This window comes from Salvelinus namaycush, chromosome 20 (genome assembly GCF_016432855.1).
Source record: "Salvelinus namaycush isolate Seneca chromosome 20, SaNama_1.0, whole genome shotgun sequence".
Classification (NCBI taxonomy): domain Eukaryota; kingdom Metazoa; phylum Chordata; class Actinopteri; order Salmoniformes; family Salmonidae; genus Salvelinus; species Salvelinus namaycush.
Window position 1 is genome coordinate 43150341 of NC_052326.1, and position 25098 is coordinate 43175438.

General features: G+C 41.7%; 1 protein-coding gene across 2 annotated transcripts in view; it reads right to left on the reverse strand.

Moving 5' to 3' along the window:
* LOC120065391 (syntaxin-18-like) overlaps positions 1-25098 on the reverse strand; it is a 40347-nt gene that overhangs the window by 6850 nt on the left and 8399 nt on the right. Inside the window, exon 2 of one of the 2 annotated variants that reach the window (XM_039016367.1) lies at positions 1171-1238. The exons of the other annotated variant lie outside the window; for it this stretch is intronic. Coding sequence (XP_038872295.1) covers positions 1171-1238 — 68 coding nt within the window. The remainder of the gene's footprint in view (positions 1-1170; positions 1239-25098) is intronic. 2 annotated transcript variants of the gene reach the window in all.

Sequence of the window (25098 nt, forward strand, 5' to 3'; positions counted from 1 at the left end):
TATCCTTGTAAATCTGACTATCCTACCGAACCTCGCGATGTCATTTACAAAATAGCCTCCAACACTCTACTCAGCAAACTGGATGCGGTCTATCACAGTGCCATCCGTTTTGTCACCAAAGCCCCATATACCACCCACCACTGCGACCTGTATTCTCTAGCCGACTGGGCCTCGCTACATATTCGTCGCCAGACCCACTGGCTCCAGGTCATCTATAAGTCTATGCTAGGTAAAGCTCCACCTTATTTCAGCTCACTGGTCACAATAACAACACCAACCTGTAGCATGTGCTCCAGCAGATATATCTCACTGGTCATCCCCAAAGCCAACACCTCCATTGGATGTTGCTTTAATATATCCACATAATTTTCCTGCCTCATGATGCCATCTATTTTGTGAAGTGCACCAGTCCCTCCTGCAGCAAAGCACCCCCACAACATGATGCTGCCACCCCAGTGCTTCACGGTTGGGATGGTGTTCTTCGGCTTGCAAGCTTCCCCTTTTTTCCTCCTAACATAAATATGGTCATTATGGCCAAACAGTTCTATTTTTGTTTCAACAGACCAGAGGACATTTCTCCAAAAAGTACAATCTTTGTCCCCATGTGCAGTTGTAAACCTTAGTCTGGCTTTTTTATGGCGGTTTTGGAGCAGTGGCTTCTTCCTTGCTGAGCGGCCTTTCAGGTTATGTCGATATAGGACTCGTTTTACTGTGGATATAGATACTTTTGTACCCGTTTCCTCCAGCAGCTTCACAGGGTCCTTTGCTGCTGTTCTGGGATTTATTTTCACTTTTCGCAAAAAAATTACATCCACAGGTACACCTCCAATTGACTCAAATGATGTCAATTAGCCTTAGGAAAAATTACTTGTGTCATGCACAAAGTAGATGTCCTAACCGAATTGCCAAAACTATAGTTTGTTAACAAGAAATTTGTGGAGTGGTTGAAAAACAAGTTTTAATGACTCCAACCTAGGTGTATGTAAACTTCCGAAACATCAATTAATTTGTCAACGGTTAAATATATCACAATCCACACGAAGGCCGAGCTGAAACCTTGGTGGGGGCATTTTTGGGGTCAAACGTGAAAATGGATTAGCCACATGAAAGTCATACAGTTGAAATGGACAGTAAACAGGACATGGTTCGGTAACCTGATATGAGGCTTACCTTCCAGCATTCACATAGTCCTTCCTGTGCTGCAGTAGAAAGTCTTTCAGCTTGGTGATGTTGGAGATCTGTCAATATGAATAGAAAATACATTACAGGAACGTTTATCAATTTCTTCATGTGTCCTTCTCCATTTGTTGACGACATCACAGTTCCTCTTCATGATTTTGGCCATCATTGTGGACTTTCATTGGTAAGATGTACCTGGAATCCCTTTCTTTTTACCAAACCAGTGTAAACATCTAAAGGGCTTATGAGATAACGATGCAGTATCTTGAGAAGTAGGCCTCTCTCTCAACGATGTCTCGCACACTATGTCTCGCACAGCCAAATGCTGGTAAGAAGTCAGAGGTTGGTGGATTTCATTCCTTCACTGGTGGACCAAAGAGTTAATTTCAGGCCTTGCTCACACATCTCAAGTTAGGCCTAAAACAACACAACTTTGCTTTCATTGACTGTGAAAGGCAAACCTTGTCCATGTGTCTCTCTCTATCCATTCTGAATGTTTACCAATTACTATTAGTTTACGGCAGGACATACCAAATTCAAACTGGCAATTTCCTTGTTAAATAGTACCAGTAAATAAAATAATACGCTTCGATATAGCTGCCCTGACAGAAAACATTCAAATATGCCTAAAATGTATAATCTGTCAACTATTTATCACAGATAAAATGTCAGAGTAAATGTGTGCGCAGGAAAACCAGAGGAAACTCGGTGGAATCCAATATTTACTCCTGTAATTCGGGCAACATCTAAAAATATCTAATTGTTCCCCATCCACAGAGCGGAGCGCGAGAAGGACAGAAGTGTGTGTGAGTCCACACACAGCAGGCTCTGTTTGAGAAGAAAAAATTAAAAAAGAAAATAATCCAGACAAGCGAAGTATTGAAAATGACACAATGACTGACTGTGACAGAGACCCATGGTGCGCTGGATTGTTTTGGTAAAGCCAAAGACCACTGTCTTCGGTCCAATCTTTTTCTTCTAGTGACCAAATCGCTGTGTTAACATGGCTTTCTGAGAATCTTTTTTAACTTTTAATACAGAGCTACAATTTGCTTTAAACCCATCTCCTCTCCTAGAAAACAAATAGGCCTAGACGTCTTGTATTTATTATGGCTCCCCATTAGTTCCTGCCAAGGCAGCAGCTACTCTTCCTGGGGTCCGGCAAAATTAAGGCAGTTATACAATTTTAAAAACATTACAATACATTCATTAAAGAATTCAGAACACACTAAGTGTGTGCCCTCAGGCCCATACTCCATTACAACACATCTACAACGCAAAATCCATGTGTACAGTCGTGGCCAAAAGTTTTGAGAATGGCACAAATATTAATTTCCAAAGTTTGCTGCTTAAGTGTCTTCAGAAATTTTTGTCAGATGTTACTATGGAATACTGAAGTATAATTACAAGCATTTCAAAAGTGTCAATGGCTTTTATTGACAATTACATGAAGTTGATGCAAAGAGTCAATATTTGCAGTGATGACCCTTCTTTTTCAAGACCTCTGCAATCCGCCCTGGCATGCTGTCAATTAACTTATGGGCCACATCCTGACTGATGGCAGCCCATTCTTGCATAATCAATGCTTGGAGTTTGTCAGAATTTGTGGGGGTTTGTTTGTCCACCCACCTCTTGAGGATTGACCATAAGTTCTCAATGGGATTAAGGTCTGGGGAGTTTCCTGGCCATGGACCCAAAATATCTATGTTTTGTTCCCCGAGCCACTTAGTTATCACTTTTGCCTTATGGCAAAGTGCTCCATCATGCTGGAAGAGGCATTGTTTGTCACCAAACTGTTCCTGGATGGTTGTGAGAAGTTGCTCTCGGGGGATGTGTTGGTCCCATTCTTTATTCATGGCTGTGTTCTTAGGAAAAATTGTGAGTGAGCCCACTCCCTTGGCTGAGAAGCAACCCCACATATGAATGGTCTCAGGATGCTTTACTGTTGGAAGAACACATGACTGATGGTAGCGCTCACCTTGTCTTCTCCGGACAAGCTTTTTTCCGGATGCCCCCAAACAATCGGAAAGGGGATTCATCAGAGAAAATGACTTTACCCCAGTCCTCAGCAGTCCAATCCCTGTACCTTTTGCAAAATATCAGACTTTCTTGGGCGCCCTGAAGCCTTCTTCACAACAATTGAACCGCTCTCCTTGAAGTTCTTGATGATCCGATAAATGGTTGATTTAGGTGCAATCTTACTGGCAGCAATATCCTTGCCTGTGAAGCCCTTTTTGTGCAAAGCAATGATGACGGCACGTGTTTCCTTGCAGGTAACTATGGTTGACAGAGGAAGAACAATGATTCTAAGCACCACCCTCCTTTTGAAGCTTCCAGTCTGTTATTCAAACTCAATCAGCATGACAGAGTGATCTTCAGCCTTGTCCTCGTCAATACTCACACCTGTGTTAACAAGAGAATCACTGACATGATGTCAGCTGGTCCTTTTGTGCAGGGCTGAAATGTTTTTGGGGGATTCAGTTCATTTGCATGGCAAAGAGGGACTTTGCAATTAATTGCAATTCATCTGATCACTCTTCATAACATTATGGAGTATATGCAAATTCCAATCATACAAACTCAGACAGCAGACTTTGTGAAAATTAATATTTGTGTTATTCTCAAAACTTTTGGCCACGACTGTACATGTGTGCATAGTGCGTATGTTATCATGTGTGTGTATTCATGTGTCTGTGCCTGTGTGTGTGTTACTTCACAGTCCTCACTGTTCCATAAGGTGTATTTTTACCTGCTTTTTAAATCTGATTCTACTGCTTGCATCAGTTAGCTGATTTGGAAAAGAGTTCCATGTAGTCATGGCTCTGTAGTACTGTGCGCTTCCCATAGTCTGTTCTGGACTTGGGGACTGTGAAGAGAGCTCTGGTGGCATGTCTTGTGGGGTATGCATGGGTGGTACCTTCAGCTTGTCAATACCTCTTATAAAAACAAGTAATGATGAAGTCAATCGCTCTTCCACTGAGCCATAAGAGGTTGCCATTCATGTCATTAATGTTAGCTCTCCATGTACTTTTAAGGGCCAGACGTGCTGCCCTGTTCTAAGCCAACTGCAATTTCCCAAGTCCCTCTTTGTGGCCCTTGACCACACTACTGAACAGTAGTACAGGTGCGACAAAACCAAGGCCTGTAGGACCTGCCTCGTTGATAAGGCAGAGCAGCGCTTTATTATGGATAGACGTCTCCATCTTAGCTACTGTTGTAGCAATATGTTTTGACCATGGCAGTTTACAATCCAGTTACTCCAAGCAGTTTAGACAGTTTAGTCTTAACGTATGACATTGCTTCAGAGCAATTAGAACCAAGCAGATTTAAGGGATCAAATGTTATTTGTTATTTAGAGCACTTGTGCTTGTAAAGGGGTTGAGTGAAGCGAAACATCCCCATGGTTGAAAGGCAGGAGTGTGTTGTCTACCGTGTCTGGGCATCTCCAACCGTCAAAGGCCTGAGTGTGTTGTTTTTCCAATTCTCCCAGGCACTTTCACTTTATTTCTCACAGCTATAATCCCATAACATGCTAATTATTGTAAATAAATAAAAAATCGAATCAAGGTTTATTGGTCACGTAACCAGATTTGCAAATCCCGCAAGTGCAGCGAAGTGCAATATTAATACCTAGCATTTTTTTTTTAAACAATACGCACATAGTATACCTACAATCCAGGGTCACTAGACCACTGGTGTGCTATTTAAAATCTACTTCAAATCAAAATGACAAACGTCATATTCTTAAATTCCATACAAGCCAATGTGTCTCTGCTTTGCAACACCTCACCAGCATGTGGCAGTAGGTCCCTAGTGTAAGAGCCCCACTAGCTCTCAGGAGAGAACAGAGAGAAGATGTCAAGCGTGCTGGTTTGGAGGGGGGTGATACATCTCCTTTGTGTATACATTTAGGTTCAGATTCCCACTACAACTTTCAGGGTTTGCAGGGGGTCACCGGGATCAATTGCTCTTGTAACTTAAGACTCTAAAGAGCAAATAATACCTAAACAATGAGGAAAGGGGGTAACCTTGTGCTTGAGGCTGGAGGAGTGTGTGTGCATGCATGTCTTTGCCAAAGTATGTGAATTTATATGAATATGCGCTTGCGTGTGTGTGTGTTTGGAGCGAGGCAGCAGGAGGAGAGTCTGCCGAGCTAAATCTAATTTCATCATCAAGGACCCCCACTTTACCTCCACTCTCTCCTACCCCTCAGCCTGAACAATGCGCAAACAAACCGTCACAGGGGTTTAGCCAGCAGATTTGGTAACTGAGCTAATTTTATAATGATCACCCAGCAGTCATTTATGTCTCCATGGCTTGACCCCTCTCTGTCCATTTTGAAGCATGTCTAAATCTCCTTTTAGATATAGCCTAGCCCAGTAGTCACCAACCAGTCGATTGCAATCGAGCTCAAAGGCATTCCTAGTCCATCGCCAAACATTTCTGTAAAAAAACAACAGGTGTTCCCCTCAGCCATGAGGCTGAGAGGAAAATGTGCAGTTTTATAGTTAATTAAAGCTAAAATATTGGTGTGTTGACTGTGATAAAGGCACTGGATTATGCGCTACATTATTTGCTAAATGAACGAATGAAACAGGAACTGGCATGGTGCATATAGCCAAAAGAAGCAGTGACATGCCTCAGTCATATTCGTGGCTTATTGGGAGTGTGGCTTTCAGTTAGTTTTTTTGGGCAACCAATCCAGTGAATGCCATCCCAGGTTATCTGTTCTGTTATATTTAATCAAATCTGACTGTGATAAGGATGCAACCTGGGCTGACGCAGATGGCGGTCACTCATGTGCAGGACGACTTCTTTTGAACTGTTCATCCCAGACACCATCCAGAAAATCATTCTGGACTGCACTAATTTGGAGGGAAGGTGTGTTTTTCGAGAGAGATGGAAGGAGATGGACCAAACTCATTTAAAATCAAATGTTATTAGTCACATGCGTGAAATACCTTACAGTGAAATGATTACTTGCGAGCCCCTAACCAACAATGCAGTTTAAAAAAATACAGATAAGAATAAGAAATAAAAGTAACAAGTAATTAAAGAGCAGCAGTAAAATAACAATAGCTAGACTATATACTGCGGTACAGTGACTTTGCAACACCTCACTCCGGTACAGTGACTCCGGTACAGAGTCAATGTGCGGGGGCTACGGTTAGTTGAGGTAATATGTACAGTTGAAGTCGGAAGTTTACATACACTTAGGTTGGAGTCATTAAAACTCCTTTCAACCACTTAACAAATGTCTTGTCAACAAACGTTAGGACATCTACTTTGTGCATGACACAAGTCATTTTTCCAACAATTGTTTACAGACAGACAGATCATTTCACTTATAATTCACTGTTTCACAATTCCAGTGGGTTAGAAGTTTACATACACCAAGTTGACTGTCCCTTTAAACAGCTTGGAAAATTCCAGAAAATTATGTAATGGCTTTAGAAGCTTCTGATAGGGTAATTGAAATCATTTGAGTCAATTGGAGGTGTACCTGTGGATGCATGTCAAGGCCTACCTTCAAACTAAGTGCGTCTTTGCTTGACATCATGGGAAAATCAAAAGAAATCTGCCAAGACCTCAGAAAAAAAATTGTAAACCTCCACAAGTTTGGTTCATCCTTGGGAGCAATTTCCAAACGCCTGAAGGTACCACGTTCATCTGTACAAACAATAGCACGCAAGTATAAACACCATGGGACCACACAGCCGTCATACCTCAGGAAGGAGACGCGTTCTGTCTCCTAGAGATGAACGTACTTTGGTGCGAAAAGTGCAAATCAATCCCAGAACAACAGCAAAGGACCTTGTGAAGCTGCTGGAGGAAACAGGTACAAAAGTATCTATATCCACAGTAAAACAAGTCCTATATCGACATAACCTGAAAGGCCGCTCAGCAAGGAAGTAGCCACTGCCTCGAAACCGCCATAAAAAAGCCAGACTACGGTTTGCAACTGCACATGGGGACAAAGATCGTACTTTTTGGAGAAATGTCCTCTGGTCTGATGAAACAAAAATAGAACTGTTTGGCCATAATGACCATTGTTATGTTTGGAGGAAAAAGGGGGACGCTTGCAAGCCGAAGAACACCATCCCAACCGTGAAGCACGGGGGTGGCAGCATCATGTTGTGGGGTTGCTTTGCTGCAGGAGGGACTGGTGCACTTCACAAAATAGATGGCATCATGAGGTAGGAAAACTATGTGATATATTAAAGCAACATCTCAAGACATCAGTCAGGAATTTAAAGCTTGGTCGCAAATGGGTCTTCCAAATGGACAATGACCCCAAGCATACTTCCAAAGTTGTGGCAAAATGGCTTAAGGACAACAAAGTCAAGCTATTGGAGTGGCCATCACAAAGCCCTGACCTCAATCCCATAGAAAATGTGTGGGCAGAACAGAAAAAGCGTGTGCGAGCAAGGAGGCCTAAAAACCAGACTCCATTACACCAGCTCTGTCAGGAGGAATGGACCAAAATTCACCCAACTTATTGTGGAAAGCTTGTGGAAGGCTATCCGAAACATTTGACCCAAGTTAAACAATTTAAAGGCAATGCTACCAATTACTAATTGAGTGCATGTGAACTTCTGACCCACTGGGAATGTGATGAAAGAAAAAAACGCTGTAATAAATCTCTACTATTATTCTGACATTTCACATTCTTAAAATAAAGTGGTGATCCTAACTGACCTAAGACAGTGCATTTTTACTAGGATTCAATGTCAGAAATTGTGAAAAACTGAGTTTAAATGTATTTTGCTAAGGTGTATGCCCTTGCTGTCTCTGCCTGGCCGGTTCCCCTTTCTCCACTGGGATTCTCTGCCTCTAACCCTATTACAGGGGCTGAGTCACTGGCTTACTGGTGCTCTTTCATGCCGTCCCTAGGAGGGGTGCGTCACTTGAGTGGGTTGAGTCACTGACGTGATCTTCCTGTCTGGGTTGGCGCCCCCCCTTGGGTTGTGCCGTGGCGGAGATCTTTGTGGGCTATACTCGGCCTTGTCTCAGGATGGTAAGTTGGTGTTGAAGATATCCCTCTAGTGGTGTGGGGCCTGTGCTTTGGCAAAGTGGGTGGGGTTATATCCTTCCTGTTTGGCCCTGTCCGGGGGTATCATCGGATGGGGCCACAGTGTCTCCTGACCCCTCCTGTCTCAGCCTCCAGTATTTATGCTGCAGTAGTTTGTGTCGGGGGGCTAGGGTCAGTTTGTTATATCTGGAGTACTTCTCCTGTCTTATCCGGTGTCCTTTATGAATTTAAGTATGCTCTCTCTAATTCTCTCTTTCGGCGGACCTGAGCCCTAGGACCCTGCCTCAGGACTACCTGGCATGATGACTCCTTGCTGTCCCCAGTCCACCTGGCCGTGCTGCTGCTCCAGTTTCAAATCTTCTGCCTGCGGCTATGGATCCCTGACCTATAGCTCTTCTTATATAGCCCTTCGTACATCAGCTGATATCTCAAAGTGCTGTACAGAAACCCAGCCTAAAACCCCAAACAGCAAGCAATGCAGGTGTAGAAGCACGGTGGCTAGGAAAAACTCCCTAGAAAGGCCAAAATCTAGGAAAAAAACGGAACCTAGGAAAAAACCTAGAGAGGAACCAGGCTATGATGGGTGGCCAGTCCTCTTCTGGCTGTGCCGGGTGGAGATTACAACAGAACATGGCCAAGATGTTCAAATGTTCATAAATGACCAGCATGGTCAAATAATAATAATCACAGTAGTTGTCGAGGGTGCAGCAAGTCAGGACCTCAGGAGTAAATGTCAGTTGGCTTTTCATAGCCGATCATTAAGAGTATCTCTACCGCTCCTGCGGTCTCTAGAGAGTTGAAAACAGCAGGTCTGGGAAAGGTAGCACGTCCGGTGAACAAGGGGTCCATTGCCGCAGGCAGAACAGTTTAAACTCGAGCCAGGCCAAATCAAATACCAGGCAGTGATGCAGCCAGTCAGGATGATCTCGATGGTGCAGCTGTAGAACCTTTTGAGGATCTGAGGACCCATGCCAAATCTTTTCAGTCTCCTGAGGGGGAATAGATTTGGGGTTCTTATCCTTGTTGTTCTTTTCAGCTCCAATGGGGAATCCACATAATCACTGTGGGATGCAGAAACTGGCAGAGAACTTTTCCGTGCAACAATGTCTATGGAAAACTTTCACATTTTTCCAGGCTTTGATAACCAAGACACCAGACGAGCTCGGTGGCAGAGAAACAAGCTAGCTGCAATCAGGTCAGTGTGGGACAAGTGGGTGGACCGCCTTACCCTGTCTTACAACCCTGGGCCCAGCGTTACGGTTGATGAACAGCTTATACCATTTAGGGGCCGTTGCCCCTTCAGGCAGTACATGCCCGCAAAATATGAAACCAAGATCTGGGCTGCCTGTGATGCTGCTTCATCATATGCATGGAACTTGCAAATGTATACAGGGAAACCAGATGGAGGAGCCCCTGAGAAGAACGAAGGAATGCGGGTTGCCCTGGATGTGATACAGGGACTCCGTGGCCACATCATCACATATGATAACTTTTTTACATTGCATAAGCTTCCTCAAGAGGAAGCTGACGATGATAGGTACAGTATGAAAAAACAAGCCAGAGCTCCCACCTCAGCTGTTGAATACACAGAACAGGCCTATCAATTCCTCTAAGTTTGTGTTGACGGCCGACCCGTCCCTAGTGTCCAACGTGCCAAAAAAAGGCAAAAATGGGGTACTCATGAGTATGCTGCATAGGGATGGGAAAATCTGTGGCCAGGAACATCAAAAACCAGAAATCATAATGGATTGCAATGCCACAAAAGGAGGGGTGGACAATTTAGACAAGCTGGTGACTGGTTACAGCTGCAAAAGAAGAACGCTAAGCTGGCCACTTGTGATATTCTTCAACTTTTTGGACAGCTCGGGATACAACGCGTTTGTCATCTGGATGGTGTTGAACCCAGATTGGAACAGTGGGACGCTCCAGAGGAGACAGCTCTTTGTCGAGGAGCTGGGCAAGGCATTGGTAAGACCTCAAATCCAGGGGAGGCAACATATCCCAAGGACCCCAGCTTCTGCAGCCATCGTGAAGAGAATTCAGGAGGATGCTGGTGCCCCATTCGCCCGACCCACAGTACCAACAACTCCAATTCCGGAAGTAAGTGTGAGTGATGTTGCATGCGTTTGTATGACTCTACTAACTTGGCCTGCTTTAACTATATGTGAGTGAGTGAGCTGTTAGTAAAATTCCTGAACTAAGTGTTTTCATTAGGGATGCACGATATATTGGTGAACATATCGGAATCGGACGATATTAGCTAAAAATGCCGTTATCAGTATCGGCCCGATGTCTAGTTTAACACCGATGTGCAATACCGATGTCAAAGCTGATGTGCATACCTATATAACGTAGGTACATGACGTAATGGCGCCTCGTAAAATTTTGCGCAACACAGCATTACTAACCTAGCCTACAATGTCTGCTGTGTGGATCGAGCAGTCAACAGGTTGAGCAGTCATTTGAAAGAGTAAGAACATTTCAGCAAGACAACTCAAAAGGCGAAATCCATTAAAGCCAAGATAATGGAATTCATTGCCCTTGACAATCAACCGTTCTCTGTCGTGGGTGATGTTGGCTTTCGCCGATTATTTTTCAGACGTTGCCCTACTGGAGTTACTCAGTAATAGCGTCACTGCTATTAGCTTCACGACATACTATGGACCGCTGTTTGGGTCTTTGCATGTCAAAAAAGATACACATCATATAACACAATATGACCCGTTAAATAATATTTTAATTTGACACATCAAATAACACAGTTCTATTATAGAATGTTGTGTGTTCTGAATTTGCACGTGCAAGCCAAGCGCCACCACTACTATCAGTAGCACAGTAGCACTGTTGCCCGCAACTTCTGGGGTAGCTAGCTTTAGCTTGGTACCTTGCTAGCACCAATACAACCAGCCTGAAAACAATGACCAGTAGAAACTGCAGTCATTTTCATTATTCTTAGCAATGATTTAGGAATCTTGTGGGTAAGTATTAGCTAGGAAGCCACTTGTTGTTCGCCTATTGAAATTGAACTTCAGTTCATGAAAATAAATAGCTAGCCAGCTACTTAACCCTGTTGCCCAAAGCTAACGTTATAAGCAGCCAGCTAGCTTTATCAAGCTAGTGAGGCTCGACCGGACCGGGTTATGGGTTGTGAAGCTAGCCACAATAAGGATTAGGCACAATAGTGGAATTTGCGGTTTGCCTTCAAAATAAAAGTACCTCTTTGAAAGTGATGCAGAAGGTTACAAATTGGTGGAATCAGGCCATATTTAGACTAGATAATGTTAAACAAGGTTGGAATGTGAAGCAATGAAATGGGGTATCAGTCTACTCGGTGACACCCACAAAACACAATTGTGTAGAGTTTATGCAAATATTAGCGTTGTAGCTCTTATCGCGGGACTGTGACTGTGTGAAATCACCTCCCCAGTCAGCCTATTGTGTGTATTGACATTCATATTGCACTGTACAGCTTACCTAAGGATTGGGAATCAATGAAATTAGGTATCAGTCTACTCAATACCCAAGATATTTTTTCCCAACGTCGTCCTCAGAGTGATCAAAATCCAAAACATCCATGCAGTATTGTTTTTCCTCTGGAATAGGGTTCAATACACATCGGTTGACAATAAATGTGGCTCAATTCACAGTTGTTTCAGAGTCCTACAATAAGGGCTAATGTTCTCTGGGTGTCACTGAGTAGACTGATCCACAATCCATAGGTAAGGCTGGTCAGTGAAATAATTATGCTCCCAATGCAATTCTAAAGTATAATACATCCAGTGTGATTTCAACAGATTTGTCAAGTTAACAAACTTTACCAGCATCATAGCATACCTATCGATGGATTGTGACATATGAAACACGAGTGATAGTGTAATCAATGTGTAATAACTACGTAAAAAATGTATGAACGTGTTAAATTATTATGTGCAGTCATCTTCAGGTCCTGATTGGTCAAGCTTATTTGACGTGTATCTTTTTTGACACGCAAAGACCCAAAATGGTGCTCCATAGAAATCCTGGTTGAGAATGAAACAACTGAACAGATGAACAAAACAGCACAGCAAGTAAGTGAAAGAAATAGGTTTTGATTATATTTTACTGGTAATGGGGACATACGTAAATGCCAACCAAATAACTTTTTGGTCAGTGTGGTGTGTGTAACCTTTATTTAACTAGGCAAGTCAGTTAAGAACATATTCTTATATACAATGATTGCCTACCTAGGGCAAACCCGGACGACGCTGGGCCAATTGTGCGCCGTGCTATGAGACTCCCAATCACGGCCGGATGTGATACAGCCTGGATTCGAACCAGGGACTTTAGTGACGCCTCTTGCACTGAGATGCAGTGCCTTAGACCGCAGTGTCCATGTGTGTGTCTTAACTATTTAACTGTACTAGACTGCTTAAAAGGCAGTAAAATAAATATCGGTATTGTGTTTTTTGGCAAGGAAAATATCAGATATCGGTATCGGACAAAAATGTAATATCGGTGCATCACTAGTTTTCATCATTCTAGATTGCAACCGGTAGCAACAAGAAGAAGCGCTGCCATGTGGGTGGAACCAAGAAGGACAGGAAGACACAGTACACATGCATCAAGTGCAAGAAATACATTTGCAACACACAGTAAAACTGTGTGTATAGACCGGACCCCATTTGTATTCAATGGGGCTCATTTATTATTTCCATAAAATACTGTAAGTAAAATGTGTCCTTCCAATTTGTTCAGTTCAAAGCAAAAAAACATCTATAGCAATGAAAAACTTGTTTAATTTATATTTGTTCAAGATACATGATTTATACCACCCATGTCTTAGATTGTTTACAAAAAGCACATTTTATTTAAAAAAAATGAATAGCGCTTTTATTGATAAATGTGATCTAGCAGAGGTAGTAAATGGCAAATATTAACCATGTATGCTGTCTATATTGCTTATAATTGATATAAGGGTCAAAGACGAGACGTGTAAATTTGGTGTCCAAAGACCATTCATTTAACATAGAAAAATAAATATATATAAATATAATATTAAATCACTCAACTCTTACCCCCCTTTTGACCCAGAAATATGTGTGTTGCAAACTATTACATTAAGGGAGTTATAGATCTCTAAAGTGTCAAAATGTCCTTCAGTAACTGTCCGGGTAAAAATTCTAATAACAAAAAATCGTTTTTAAAATGTAGAAATGCATCCTAAAAATATAAATGAACACCCATGGCATAATTGTGTTAGTGTTTGCAACAATATATAGAATAATGGGCAACATACTGTATCGAAAAAACATTTAAACTTGAATAACTTTTGTCCGGACTTTTGCACTTCATCAAGGTCATTCAGTATAACAAAGGTAAAAATACATTTTAAAGCATATCACATGGAAATCATGTGACAGTGTGTGACATCACACCTCATCAATGTGATGAGGGGAGTAAATCTCTCTGAAATATTTGATGATTTCATCTTTTCACACACTAGTAAAATTTGTAACAAAAACGCATGTCCTTCAGTACAACACAGAAAACATACTTTCAATGTAATTATTTTATAAAAAGCTATATTAAATATGAAAAGGATCATCTTTATAGGTCAAGGTGATTACTTTATATAGGTGACCAAGGAACTGCCTGTTAAATATGTTTATGTATGAAATCCGTCCTTCAGTATCTGAATGCTGAATGACAGTAGCTTTGTTATTCCATGTTTTCACTAGTTTACAACATTTAATCATGCAATTCAAATGTACTTGTTGTATGAATACTGAATATTATAATTTTTAACTATTTTATGGCATTTTAAGGTATTACAAGGCACATTATCTTCATACTGTAGATGCCGTTGTCTAATAAGGAGTGGCTGCACGGCACAGACAAAAGATCAACGCAGATCCAGTTGCTAGGGAGGAAAGACTAGCCAGAAATAAAGCAAGGTATTGTTTTCATGGTTTTGTGCTACTGTTGGCAAAAGAATAGGATATAATAGGATATAAAGCTGGGTGGATAACGCTTAACATTAAGTTGCACTATTACACTGTAGTTAATGTTTTATTGCACTGCAGTTAAGGTATAATTGATGGACTATATTAGTTCATATAATATCAAACTCACAAACAAATATTGGATTAAAAATGGATTGTGAATTATATTAGTTAATAGCTGCTTCACATTTGGGGCACTTCATGAAAAATCGAGACTGTACAAGTTTGAATTGAAGTAGTTTGATGGGCATTTTATGTGGCTATTTTGTGTAGGTATCTTGAAATTGCATTTGTGTACCTGCATTGAATAGAAATGTACCAGTTAGTTAAAGTTTAACAATGCATAATTACAACATTAACTATCATGTAATAATCATGTAATAATGCAACGTAAAGTGTTGCCGCAGGCTCAAATTATAGTAAAGTGATCATTATTAACATTAGCAATGAAATAGTAACAAAACATGTTTGAGAGAGAAAGGGAGAGGGAGTTGATTTAAATGTTAAACTTTGATTAAGTGTTATCATTTTTACATTTTTTTTTTTTTTACATTTTAGTCATTTAGCAGACGCTCTTATCCAGAGCGACTTACAGTAGAGTGCATACATTTTATTACATTTACATACTGAGACAAGGATATCCCTACCGGCCAAACCCTCCCTAACCCGGACGACGCTATGCCAATTGTGCGTCGCCCCACGGACCTCCCGGTTGCGGCCGGCTGCGACAGAGCCTGGGCGTGAACCCAGAGACTCTGGTGGCGCAGCTAGCACTGCGATGCAGTGCCCTAGACCACTGCGCCACCCGGGAGGCATATCATTGCATAGCTTACTATTAATAGACTACTAAACATGTAATGGATGCGAATTCTATTCTGTGCCAGTGTCATAACTATTACATTTATAAAAAATGTGCCATCAGAGAAGAATGATGTCACTCCTGATGTCACTCCGTGGCCTCCCGGGTGGCGCAGTGGTCTAGGGCACTGCATCGCAGTGCTAGCTGCGCCACCAGAGTCTCTGGGTTCGCGCCCAGGCTCTGTCGCAGCCGGCCGCAACCGGGAGGTCCGTGGGGCGACGCACATTTGGCATAGCGTCGTCCGGGTTAGGGAGGGTTTGGCCGGTAGGGATATCCTTGTCTGAGTATGTAAAAATGTAATAAAAATGTATGCACTCTACTGTAAGTCGCTCTGGATAAGAGCGTCTGCTAAATGACTAAAATGTAAATGTAAATCATCCACCGATCCATACAATGACAATCTGATGCTGAAAAAAAGAGGGGGAAAAATGGAGATTAAATCAGAGGCGCTGTGAAAAAAAATCTAACAAATAAATGTGGTGATGAATTTAACTCCAGTATCCACTGAAGGAAACTTGAGCTGCCCCCTGAACAACTTGTACAAGAACAACATGAACCTGCACCTCCAGAGCTGGAGCAACCATCTGAGTCCTTGACTCCAAGGAGCAATCCCTTGAGCCTCAATCTCAAACACTGGAGCAACCACTTGCTTCCTCCATTCCAGAAAAAGTGAAAGAAAATTGTAGCAAAGCGTTGCAAGTGGCTGCAAAACGAAAAACGAGAACTAAAGAATAAAATTCTCCAACTGGAAATGCAACTAAAACAATCGCAACAAAAAAGCAGCAAATTCCGAAAGGGAATGCAAAGGTCAAATAAATTCAAACACAATCTATGTGAAAAATACAGGCCACGAGGTAAAAAGAAAAATTCCTTTAGTGAGGAAAACACAGGTCATTGCATTTCTCAGTAGAGATGAAAATAGTCACCTTCTCTCAGGGAAGAAAGACACGGTCAGGCAAAAGAAGAGGGTTGAGGCGCACTCATTAAATCTCTAAAAGAACTCCATGCAGAGTACAATTCAGAGGTGGATGGGACATTCGCTGTCATACAGACAGTTTTTACGACTGCGGCCATTTTACATTACAGAGACAAAGGCACATGACCGCAACACCTGTGCGTGTCTCAATCACGAGAATGTGAAACTTCTAGTTGACAGGTTGAGCCAAAGCGGGTTGCTGAAAACCTCAAGTGTTTCCATGTTACTGTATTCCATTGTCTGTGATCTCAAGAACAAGCAATGCATGTACCGTGTTTGTGCAAAGTGTTGCTATGATGAAGTAGAGCTGGCCCTACCTGAAGAGAATACACCGATTTTCATGGCAACAGTGGCAAAGGGAGAAATCAAGCAATGGAGAAAGTTCATTCACCAATTTTGTGAGAAAAAAAAGATGGGCACGTGGCTCGATCTGGTTAAAAACTTCAACAAGAAACTGGATGCTCTTGCGAGGCACCAGGTTAACTGGCTGCACCAAGTTGAGCAGTGACGAAATTATTGTTATTATTATTGCTGAAGGAATCACATTTAATCAATATTTGTGGGCCATATTGATATGTGTCATTCAGGGTAATAAAATATTGTCATACAGTGTAACACCAGTATTTTATATTAAAATACAATAACTTTGTTTTGTTGACTCAGAGACAAAAACAAATCTCAAATGATGAAGTGAAATATTTTCATAGATTTTAGAATTTCTTTCAGTGTAAGGCAGGAAGTTTTTGTAAAAAAACCTTCAGGAAATTTTGAGTTGTACCCGTGACACATCAAATATGTGGTATTAAACATTATGTAATTTTTTCTGGGTAGTTATAATTCTGCCAGTCCAAGCATGGATATTTTACCTTGTGATTATGAAAAATTAGCATATATATTTTTTTAAACACTTAGTGTTATACTGAATGACATTTTACTAGGATACATTCATATGATCACAATAAAAATGAATTATTGGCTTTATTCTTGAATAGAAATAATAAGTGCATAGGTGACACTCCAATGAACACAAAAAAAGCCTTTTAGGGAATTGGAATTGCTGTTTATTTGTTTTGCTACTTTGAAGTCCTTATACATCTTTGACCCATAAGTCAACATCTAAGAAAGTATTTTTGCGTAAATTGTTATGGCTGTATCGTTTTAAAAACCCAATAATGTTGTGGGTTCAACAGACCCGCAAACATTGGGTGAATAACAAAAAAAAGTGTTAAACTTTTTGGGGTTACTAAACTCAGCAAAAAAATATAATTCATAAAAATTATATTAAATTATCCAAATAACTTCACAGATCTTCATTGTAAAGGGTTAAAACACCATTTCCCATGCTTGTTCAATGAACCATAAACAATTAATGAACATGCACCTGTTGAACAGTCGTTAAGACACTAACAGCTTACAGACGGTAGGCAATTAAGGTCAGTTCTGAAAACTTAGGACACTAAAGAGGCCTTTCTACTGACTCTGAAAAACACCAAAAGAAAGATGCCCAGGGTCCCTGCTCATCTGCGTGAACGTGCCTTGGGCATGCTGCAAGGAGGCATGAGGACTGTAGATGTGGCCAGGGCAATAAATTGCAATGTCCGTACTGAGACACCTAAGACAGCGCTACAGGGAAACAGGACGGATAGCTGATCGTCCTCGCAGCGGCAGACCACGTGTAACAACACCTGCACAGGATCGGTACATTCGAACATCACACCTGCGGGACAAGTACAGGATGGTAACAACAACTGCCTGAGTTACACCAGGAACGCACAATCCCTCCATCAGTGCTCAGACTGTCCGCAATAGGCTGAGTCTGGACTGAGGTCTTGTAGGCCTGTTGTAAGGCAGGTCCTCACCAGACATCACCGGCAACATCGTCGCCTATGGGCACAAACCCACCGACGCTGGACCAGACAGGACTGGCAAAAAGTGCTCTTCACTGACGAGTCGCGGTTTTGTCTCACTAGGGGTGATGGTCGGATTCGCGTTTATTGTCGAAGGAATGAGCGTTACACCGAGGCCTGTACTCTGGAGCGGGATTGATTTGGAGGTGGAGGGTCCGTCATGGTCTGGGGCGGTGTGTCACAGCATCATCGGACTGATCTTGTTGTCATTGCAGGCAATCTCAATGCTGTGCGTTACAAGGAAGACATCCTCCTCCCTCATGTGGTACCCTTCCTGCAGGCTCATCCTGCAGACAATGCCACCAGCCATACTGCTCGTTCTGTACGTGATTTCCTGCAAGACAGGAATGTCAGTGTTCTGCCACAGCCAGCGAAGAGCCCGGATCTCAATCCCATTGAGTACGTCTGGGACCTGTTGGATCAGAGGGTGAGGGCTTGGGCCATTCCCCCCAGAAATGTCTGGGAACTTGCAGTTGCCTTGGTGGAAGATTGGGGTAAAATCTTACAGCAACAACTGTCAAATCTGGTGCCGTCCATGAGGAGGAGATGCACTGCAGTACTTAATGCAGATCGTGGCCACACCAGATACTGACTGTTATTTTAGATTTTTACCCCCCTTTGTTCTGTAACACATTATTCCAATTCTACATGTCTGTGGAACTTGTTCAGTTTGTCTTCATGTCTCAGTTGTTGAATCTTGTTATGTTCATACAAATGTTTACACATGTTAAGTTTGCTGAAAATAAACTCAGTTGACAGTAACATGACATTTCTTTTTTTGCTGAGTTTACATAATTCCATGTGTTATTTCATAGTTTTTCTTTATTATTATTCTACAATGTAGAAAATAGTAAAAATAAAAACCCTTGAATAAGTAGGTGTCCAAACTTTTGACTTGTACTGTATGCATGTGTGAGTGTGTATATTTACACACACACATACATATAATATATATATATATATATAGGGGATTGAAAATGATGCAGACAACTATATTGATGGAAGCTACAATATATCTGCAATATTAAAGCTGATATACCCCCCAATTGTATTATATATATATATATATATATATATATATTTTTTTTAACAGCATCTTGTTTAGCTGTTTTATTTTTACCCCCTTTGAACAAACCTACATCACTTGGGGGCAAAAACAAGTAATGTGTCCACTTGATGAAAAAAGGCTCAGTTTTATCCTGTTCAAGGCAGCTCCCTCTCTCTCTGTCTGTCCTGACTCCCATAGATGCAAACAGCAATGTCATGTTGAAGCTTTACTGAGAAAGAAAGAAATTGAGACCACAGACTTCCCGCCAGATCATCCTCTACCCCTCCAATTATTTTGGGCCAGCCTTTTATTTTGACGTTAAATGATAAACATGACTGGAACGTGGTGTTTGTTGGGTATTTGAGCAACCCTAATGTTTGGTGTCGTTGCACTTAAGGGATTCATTAACAAAACACTTAGATGAAGGAACACATTCTTCTCTTCTTATGCCTGTGTATATTATGCACAGTCTTGGTAAACAGTAGAACAGACTTAGCGTGTACCAATGTACAATAGGCTACCCAAACGTAATGTTAACTGGTCACCATCTGTATTTAAGGCAAGCCTATTTAAAAAATAAAATTGTTCATAGGATTTAATGGTTATTATGTCTTTGTGAAAGAGACAGGTATTTAAGTCTTGAAACCTTTTACAGTTGTTTTAAGAGATGTCACTTTTCCTCTGAGGTTTGTTCTGTTGTCCCTAAGCATGAGAGTGGATGTTTGATAGTTTGTGATTATTAAGGAAATGTTTCTGCCTATTTTAATACAGATATGCAAAATGATAGCGGAATTGATCATGTTTGAGTAATCAATTATCCTTTAGATTACATATTGTCTTATGTGGCCTATGCCTATTTGTCAAGGAATGAGTCTTAATTACAGAATGCCATTATGGCTCATATCAATCAGAATTTTGCATATAAAGCCTGTGTCTCTGAAGCAGTATCGTACTTTTGTTACAATTAAACTGTTTGGTCTGCAGAGTATCTGGATTCTGTCTTGCTGCCCCTAAGTTTGACACTAGTCTACAGACAGTGTTTGTGCATTTGTCTCCATATTTTACACTTTGTTCTTTTCATTTTTGCAAACATGCAAAATCCGTTTTTTGAAACATCTTTGGGAATTTGCCTGGCCTCAATGCGAAAAGAGAGCGGAGATTAACCCAAATGGTAAAGACATTGTTTAGCAGGACATTCAGCACAGGTAAATCCCTTCAAATCACAACCTGGTGGTGAAAGAGTGATTCGCAGTTAAAACATTTGTTTTTCGTTTAACCTTTATTTAACTAGGCAAGTCAGTTAAGAACAAATTCTCATTTACAATGACGGCCTAGGAACAGTGGGTTAACTGCCTTGTTCAGGGGCAGAATGACAGATTTTTACCTTGTCAGCTTTGGGATTCGATCTAGCAACCTTTCGGTTACTGGCCCAACGCTCTAACCACTGTGTGTGTTTGTGAAAGAGATAGATAGAGAAAGAAAGAGAAAAAGAGAGAGATAGTTTGGGGGACAGACAGAAGACGACTAGTGAGACTACAAAACAATTAATTGACAGCTGATGCAGGTTCAGAACAGACGATGCAGGTTCAGGACAGCTGATGCAGGTCCATCAATCATCATTACAGCTGATGCAGATTCATTGATCATCATGACAGCTGATGCAGGTTCATTGATCATCATGACAGCTGATGCAGGTTCATTGATCATCATGACAGCTGATGCAGGTTCATTGATCATCATGACAGCTGATGCAGGTTCATTGATCATCATGACAGCTGATGCAGATTCATTGATCATCATGACAGCTGATGCAGGTCCATCAATCATCATGACAGCTGATGCAGGTTCATTGATCATCATGACAGCTGATGCAGGTTCATTGATCATCATGACAGTTGATGCAGGTTCATTGATCATCATGACAGCTGATGCAGGTTCATTGATCATCATGACAGCTGATGCAGGTTCATTGATCATCATGACAGCTGATGCAGGTTCATTGATCATCATGACAGCTGATGCAGGTTCATGGCAATTATTGTGGGGTGACTTGTGAAAACTTGGTCTGTGTCAACTGGAAGAAATGGGGTGAAGAGATTTATTTAACTGCTCAAATTAGGATTCTCATGTAATCGGGCCAATACATATAGCCTAGGCTATGGTATTCTAATTTCAGAGCAGCTAAATTCCACCACAGCATCACATGTACGGCGCTGTTAAAGCACTTAAACTTTCTGACAGAATCCAAAGTTATTCTGTTCAAGAGCCCGAGGTTCTCCAATAGGAGAGACGTTCACAGCTCACTGCAAACACAAAACACTAAGCTAAAATAGACCAGAGTTTTCGAAATGTAACTCAATGTTTTGAGAATTTAACAGATTATCATTTCCATTTCAAATTTGCCATATGAGGGCACCCCCTGCCTCGCATAAGTTTAGAAAAAATGCATACTTCTAAGCACTGGCTGATCGCCTCACTTTTCGGAGATTCAAAGAAAACACAGTAAAAAGCTGTTCCGTTTTGGAACAGCACTGCTGAAGGCACAGTGGGTAGCCAAAGGCTATTTTTCTACACAATTTAACAATTCTGGGGTGACCTCCATTTAAACAGGAGAAGGCCAGCCTGCTGTGGAGACCAGGAGGAGAGCGGTGAAACTGAGATCACAGTGCCCCCAACAAGGTAAAAGATTTCCCTTCCGACCACCGCACCCTGCACACACTAACTAGTCCATAGAGCCTTTCGCTTCGCCTTCTTCAAAAAGATGTTCACTTTCCACAAAGGGTCAAGTTTTTTATGAAAAAAGCAACCTATACACGTTACTTTATATTAGTTTACTTTTGACATTTTTCTGCTATCTGTTTAGTGAGTGTCACTGGAAACTGAGAAGGCAGTGCATGTGTTGGGAGGGCGGACACATCTGTTCTGCATTAGGAGCCGGCCGTCAACATTGTTACTGGGGACCTAATTTAATATTTTCTCTTTTTTGACCTTCCACCTTTAAAATCACTGGCTCTTGGGAGGATCGGCTTTCCTCAAAAAATTGTTAGAAAGCAGAAAGAAAAATGTTATTGCAGCATGTTTATGGAATCAAACATGCGAAGAGAGGGCTCGCACACACAAAAAATGTAGCCCGTATCTGAAGTCGTACAGAGAGGACGATGAGTGGGTGGGGGTGGATGAAAACCACAACATAACTGTATGTAGTCAGGACATTCCAAACTCACAATTTAAATTTCTCCAAAAGTTGGTTCACCGAGATTGTTTCAGATGATATCGGTAGCAGTAGGGGAGACAGCGGGAGGGTGGGGGCCCGGGGTGGGGGGAGTATGGGCAGGCACCACAGGCTAGGTTTGAGTTCCCTCAAATCAGCATCTCTGCTTTTATTACACCACCATTTCCAATATCATTGCAACAGGGGTGCGCAAAGCATAACAAAGTATAGTTGTGTGGAGCTGTGTGACTGGGCTTGTTTCTCCTGCCGATGCTGGGTGGGAACATGAGGTACGGATCAAGAGCTGAAGCCCCTGGGAAATCCAGAGGAGTTCTTCAAGGCGCCTTTGATGGGACTTGTATCCATGACACTCATGTCGGGGAACTGACCTCTGCATGTCACAGTGGTCATGCTGCATGCGGCACACTTATTCTCTCTATTTCAACACCAATGATGTGTTTGCGATCTAGATCTGAAAAAAAGCTGAAAGAAATCCAGGGGAAGGCACATGCATGTACTGATATGACGCATGGGAGATGGTAACTCCGTTTTGTACTGTCAAAACTGTGTTTATATGTAGAAGCCAGACAACATAGTTTAAAGTAAACTTTTAAAATTGATCGATCAATATATCCCCAAGCAAGCTTCTAGTAAGTTGAGACAATATTCCCTTCCCCCAATAGAATTTAGACTAGTGTCCCCAAGTAACTGTTCTTCTCTAGGAAGTAATGATAGAATTAGCCAATGCCAATGACATACAGGGACACTGAAAATACAATATTAAAAAGAGGAATTATAAACTGGGTGGTAGAGCCCTGAATGCTGATTGGCTGACAGCCGTGGTATATCAGACTATATACCACGGGTATGACAAAACATGTATTTTTACTGCTCTAATTACGTTGATAACCAGTTTATAATAGCAGTAAGACACCTTGGGGGTTTGTGGTATATGGCCAGTATATACCATATACCACAGCCCCTCGTGCCTTATTTCTTAAATATAGCATGTAAGTCAATAACTGTTCTATGGATGGGTGTGTGTGGGCAAGAGGGTATGTGTCTGTGCATATGAATGGGAGAGTAAAGGAGGGTGAATATGAATATGTATAGGAGGGCGGGAGAGAATGGGTGTGTAGAGGCATACAGTGGTTACTCAACTAAAGGTTTTGCGATTATGCTGCGGAACAGAGGTGATTTGTGGTTTAGTATGGTACCCTGCGTCACTACTTCATTGCTCCAGACCAGCGCAAGGGGGAGTTAGAGCACTGATTAGGCTTTTGGGTCACAAGGCGCAACTGTGTTTCTGTAGTACTGTAGCCTACTCCAGACCGGTCACGTTGTACAGTGTCTTAGTGGCGCAGCGGTCTAAGACACTGCATCGCAGTGCAAGATGTATTGCTACAGATGCTGGTTCAAAACCCGTGCTGGCCTCGACTGGGAGATCCATGAGATGACTGTAGGTTTTTGGTTTCTCTCCCTCTTTAAACAGAAATAATTCTAAATAACAAACTGGCTTTAATTACAAATTTGTTGGAAGGGTGCTCTCATCTCATCTACGAACATAGACAGGGCTCTAACTCCCCTAGCTCCACAATGAGATAGCCAACTTGCCAGCTTAGTGGAGTCTGCCACTAGCACAGTCAGTGTAGTCAGCTCAGCTATCCCCACTGAGACCGTGTCTGTGCCTCAATTTAGGTTGGGCAAAACTAAACATGGCGGTGTTCACCTTAGCAATCTCACTGGAATAAAGACCTCCTCCATTTCTGTCATAATTGAAAGAGATTGTGACATCTCAAAATAGGGCTACTTAATGTTAGGTCCCTCAATTCCAAGGCAGTTGTAGTTAATGAACTAATCACTGATCATAATCTTGATGTGATTGGCCTGACTGAAACATTGCTTAAGGCTGATGAATTTACTGTGTTAAATGAGGCCTCTTCTCCTGGTTACACTAGTGACCATAGCCCCCGCGCATCCCGCAAAGACGGAGGTGTTATCATTTACGTAGCAAATTTCAATAATTAAATAAAATAATTTTCATATTCTAAGCTTCTAGTCATGAAATCTATGCAGCCTACTCAATCACTTTTTATAGCTACTGTTTACAGGACTCCTGGGCTATATAGAGCGTTCCTCACGGAGTTCCCTGAATTCCTATCGGATCTTGTAGTCATGGCAGATAATATTCACCTTTTTGGTGACTTTAATATTCACATGGAACAGTCCACAGACCCACTCCAAAAGGCTTTTGAAGCCATCATCGACTCAGTGGGTTTTGTCCAACATGTCTCCGGACCTACTCACTGCCACAGTCATACTCTGGACCTAGTTTTGTCCCGTGGAATAGATGTTGTGGATCTTAATGTTTTTCCTCATAATCCTGGACTATCGGACTATTACGTTTGCAATCTCAACAAATAATCTGCTCAGACCCTAACCAAGGGTCATCAAAAGCCGTGCTATAAATTCTCAGACAACCCAAAGATTCCTAGATGCCCTTCCAGACTCCCTCTGCCTACCCAAGGACGTCAGAGAACACAAATAAGTTAACCACCTAACTGAGGAACTCAATTTAACCTTGTGTAATACCCTAGACGCACCTCTAAATACAAAAAAACATTTGTCATAAGAAACTAGCACCCTGATATACAGAAAATACCCGAGCACTGAAGCAAGCTTCCAGAAAATTGGAACGGAAATTACGCTACACCAACTGGAAGTCTTCCGACTAGCTTGGAAAGACCGATACTGCACGGTACTAAGAGCCCTCACTGCTGCTCGATCATCCTATTTTTCCAACAATCGAGGATACGGTCGCAAAGCTAACTAAAAAGCAGCATTCCCCAAGAGAGGATGGCTTTCACTTCAGCAGTGATAAATTCATTAACTTCTTTGACAAAA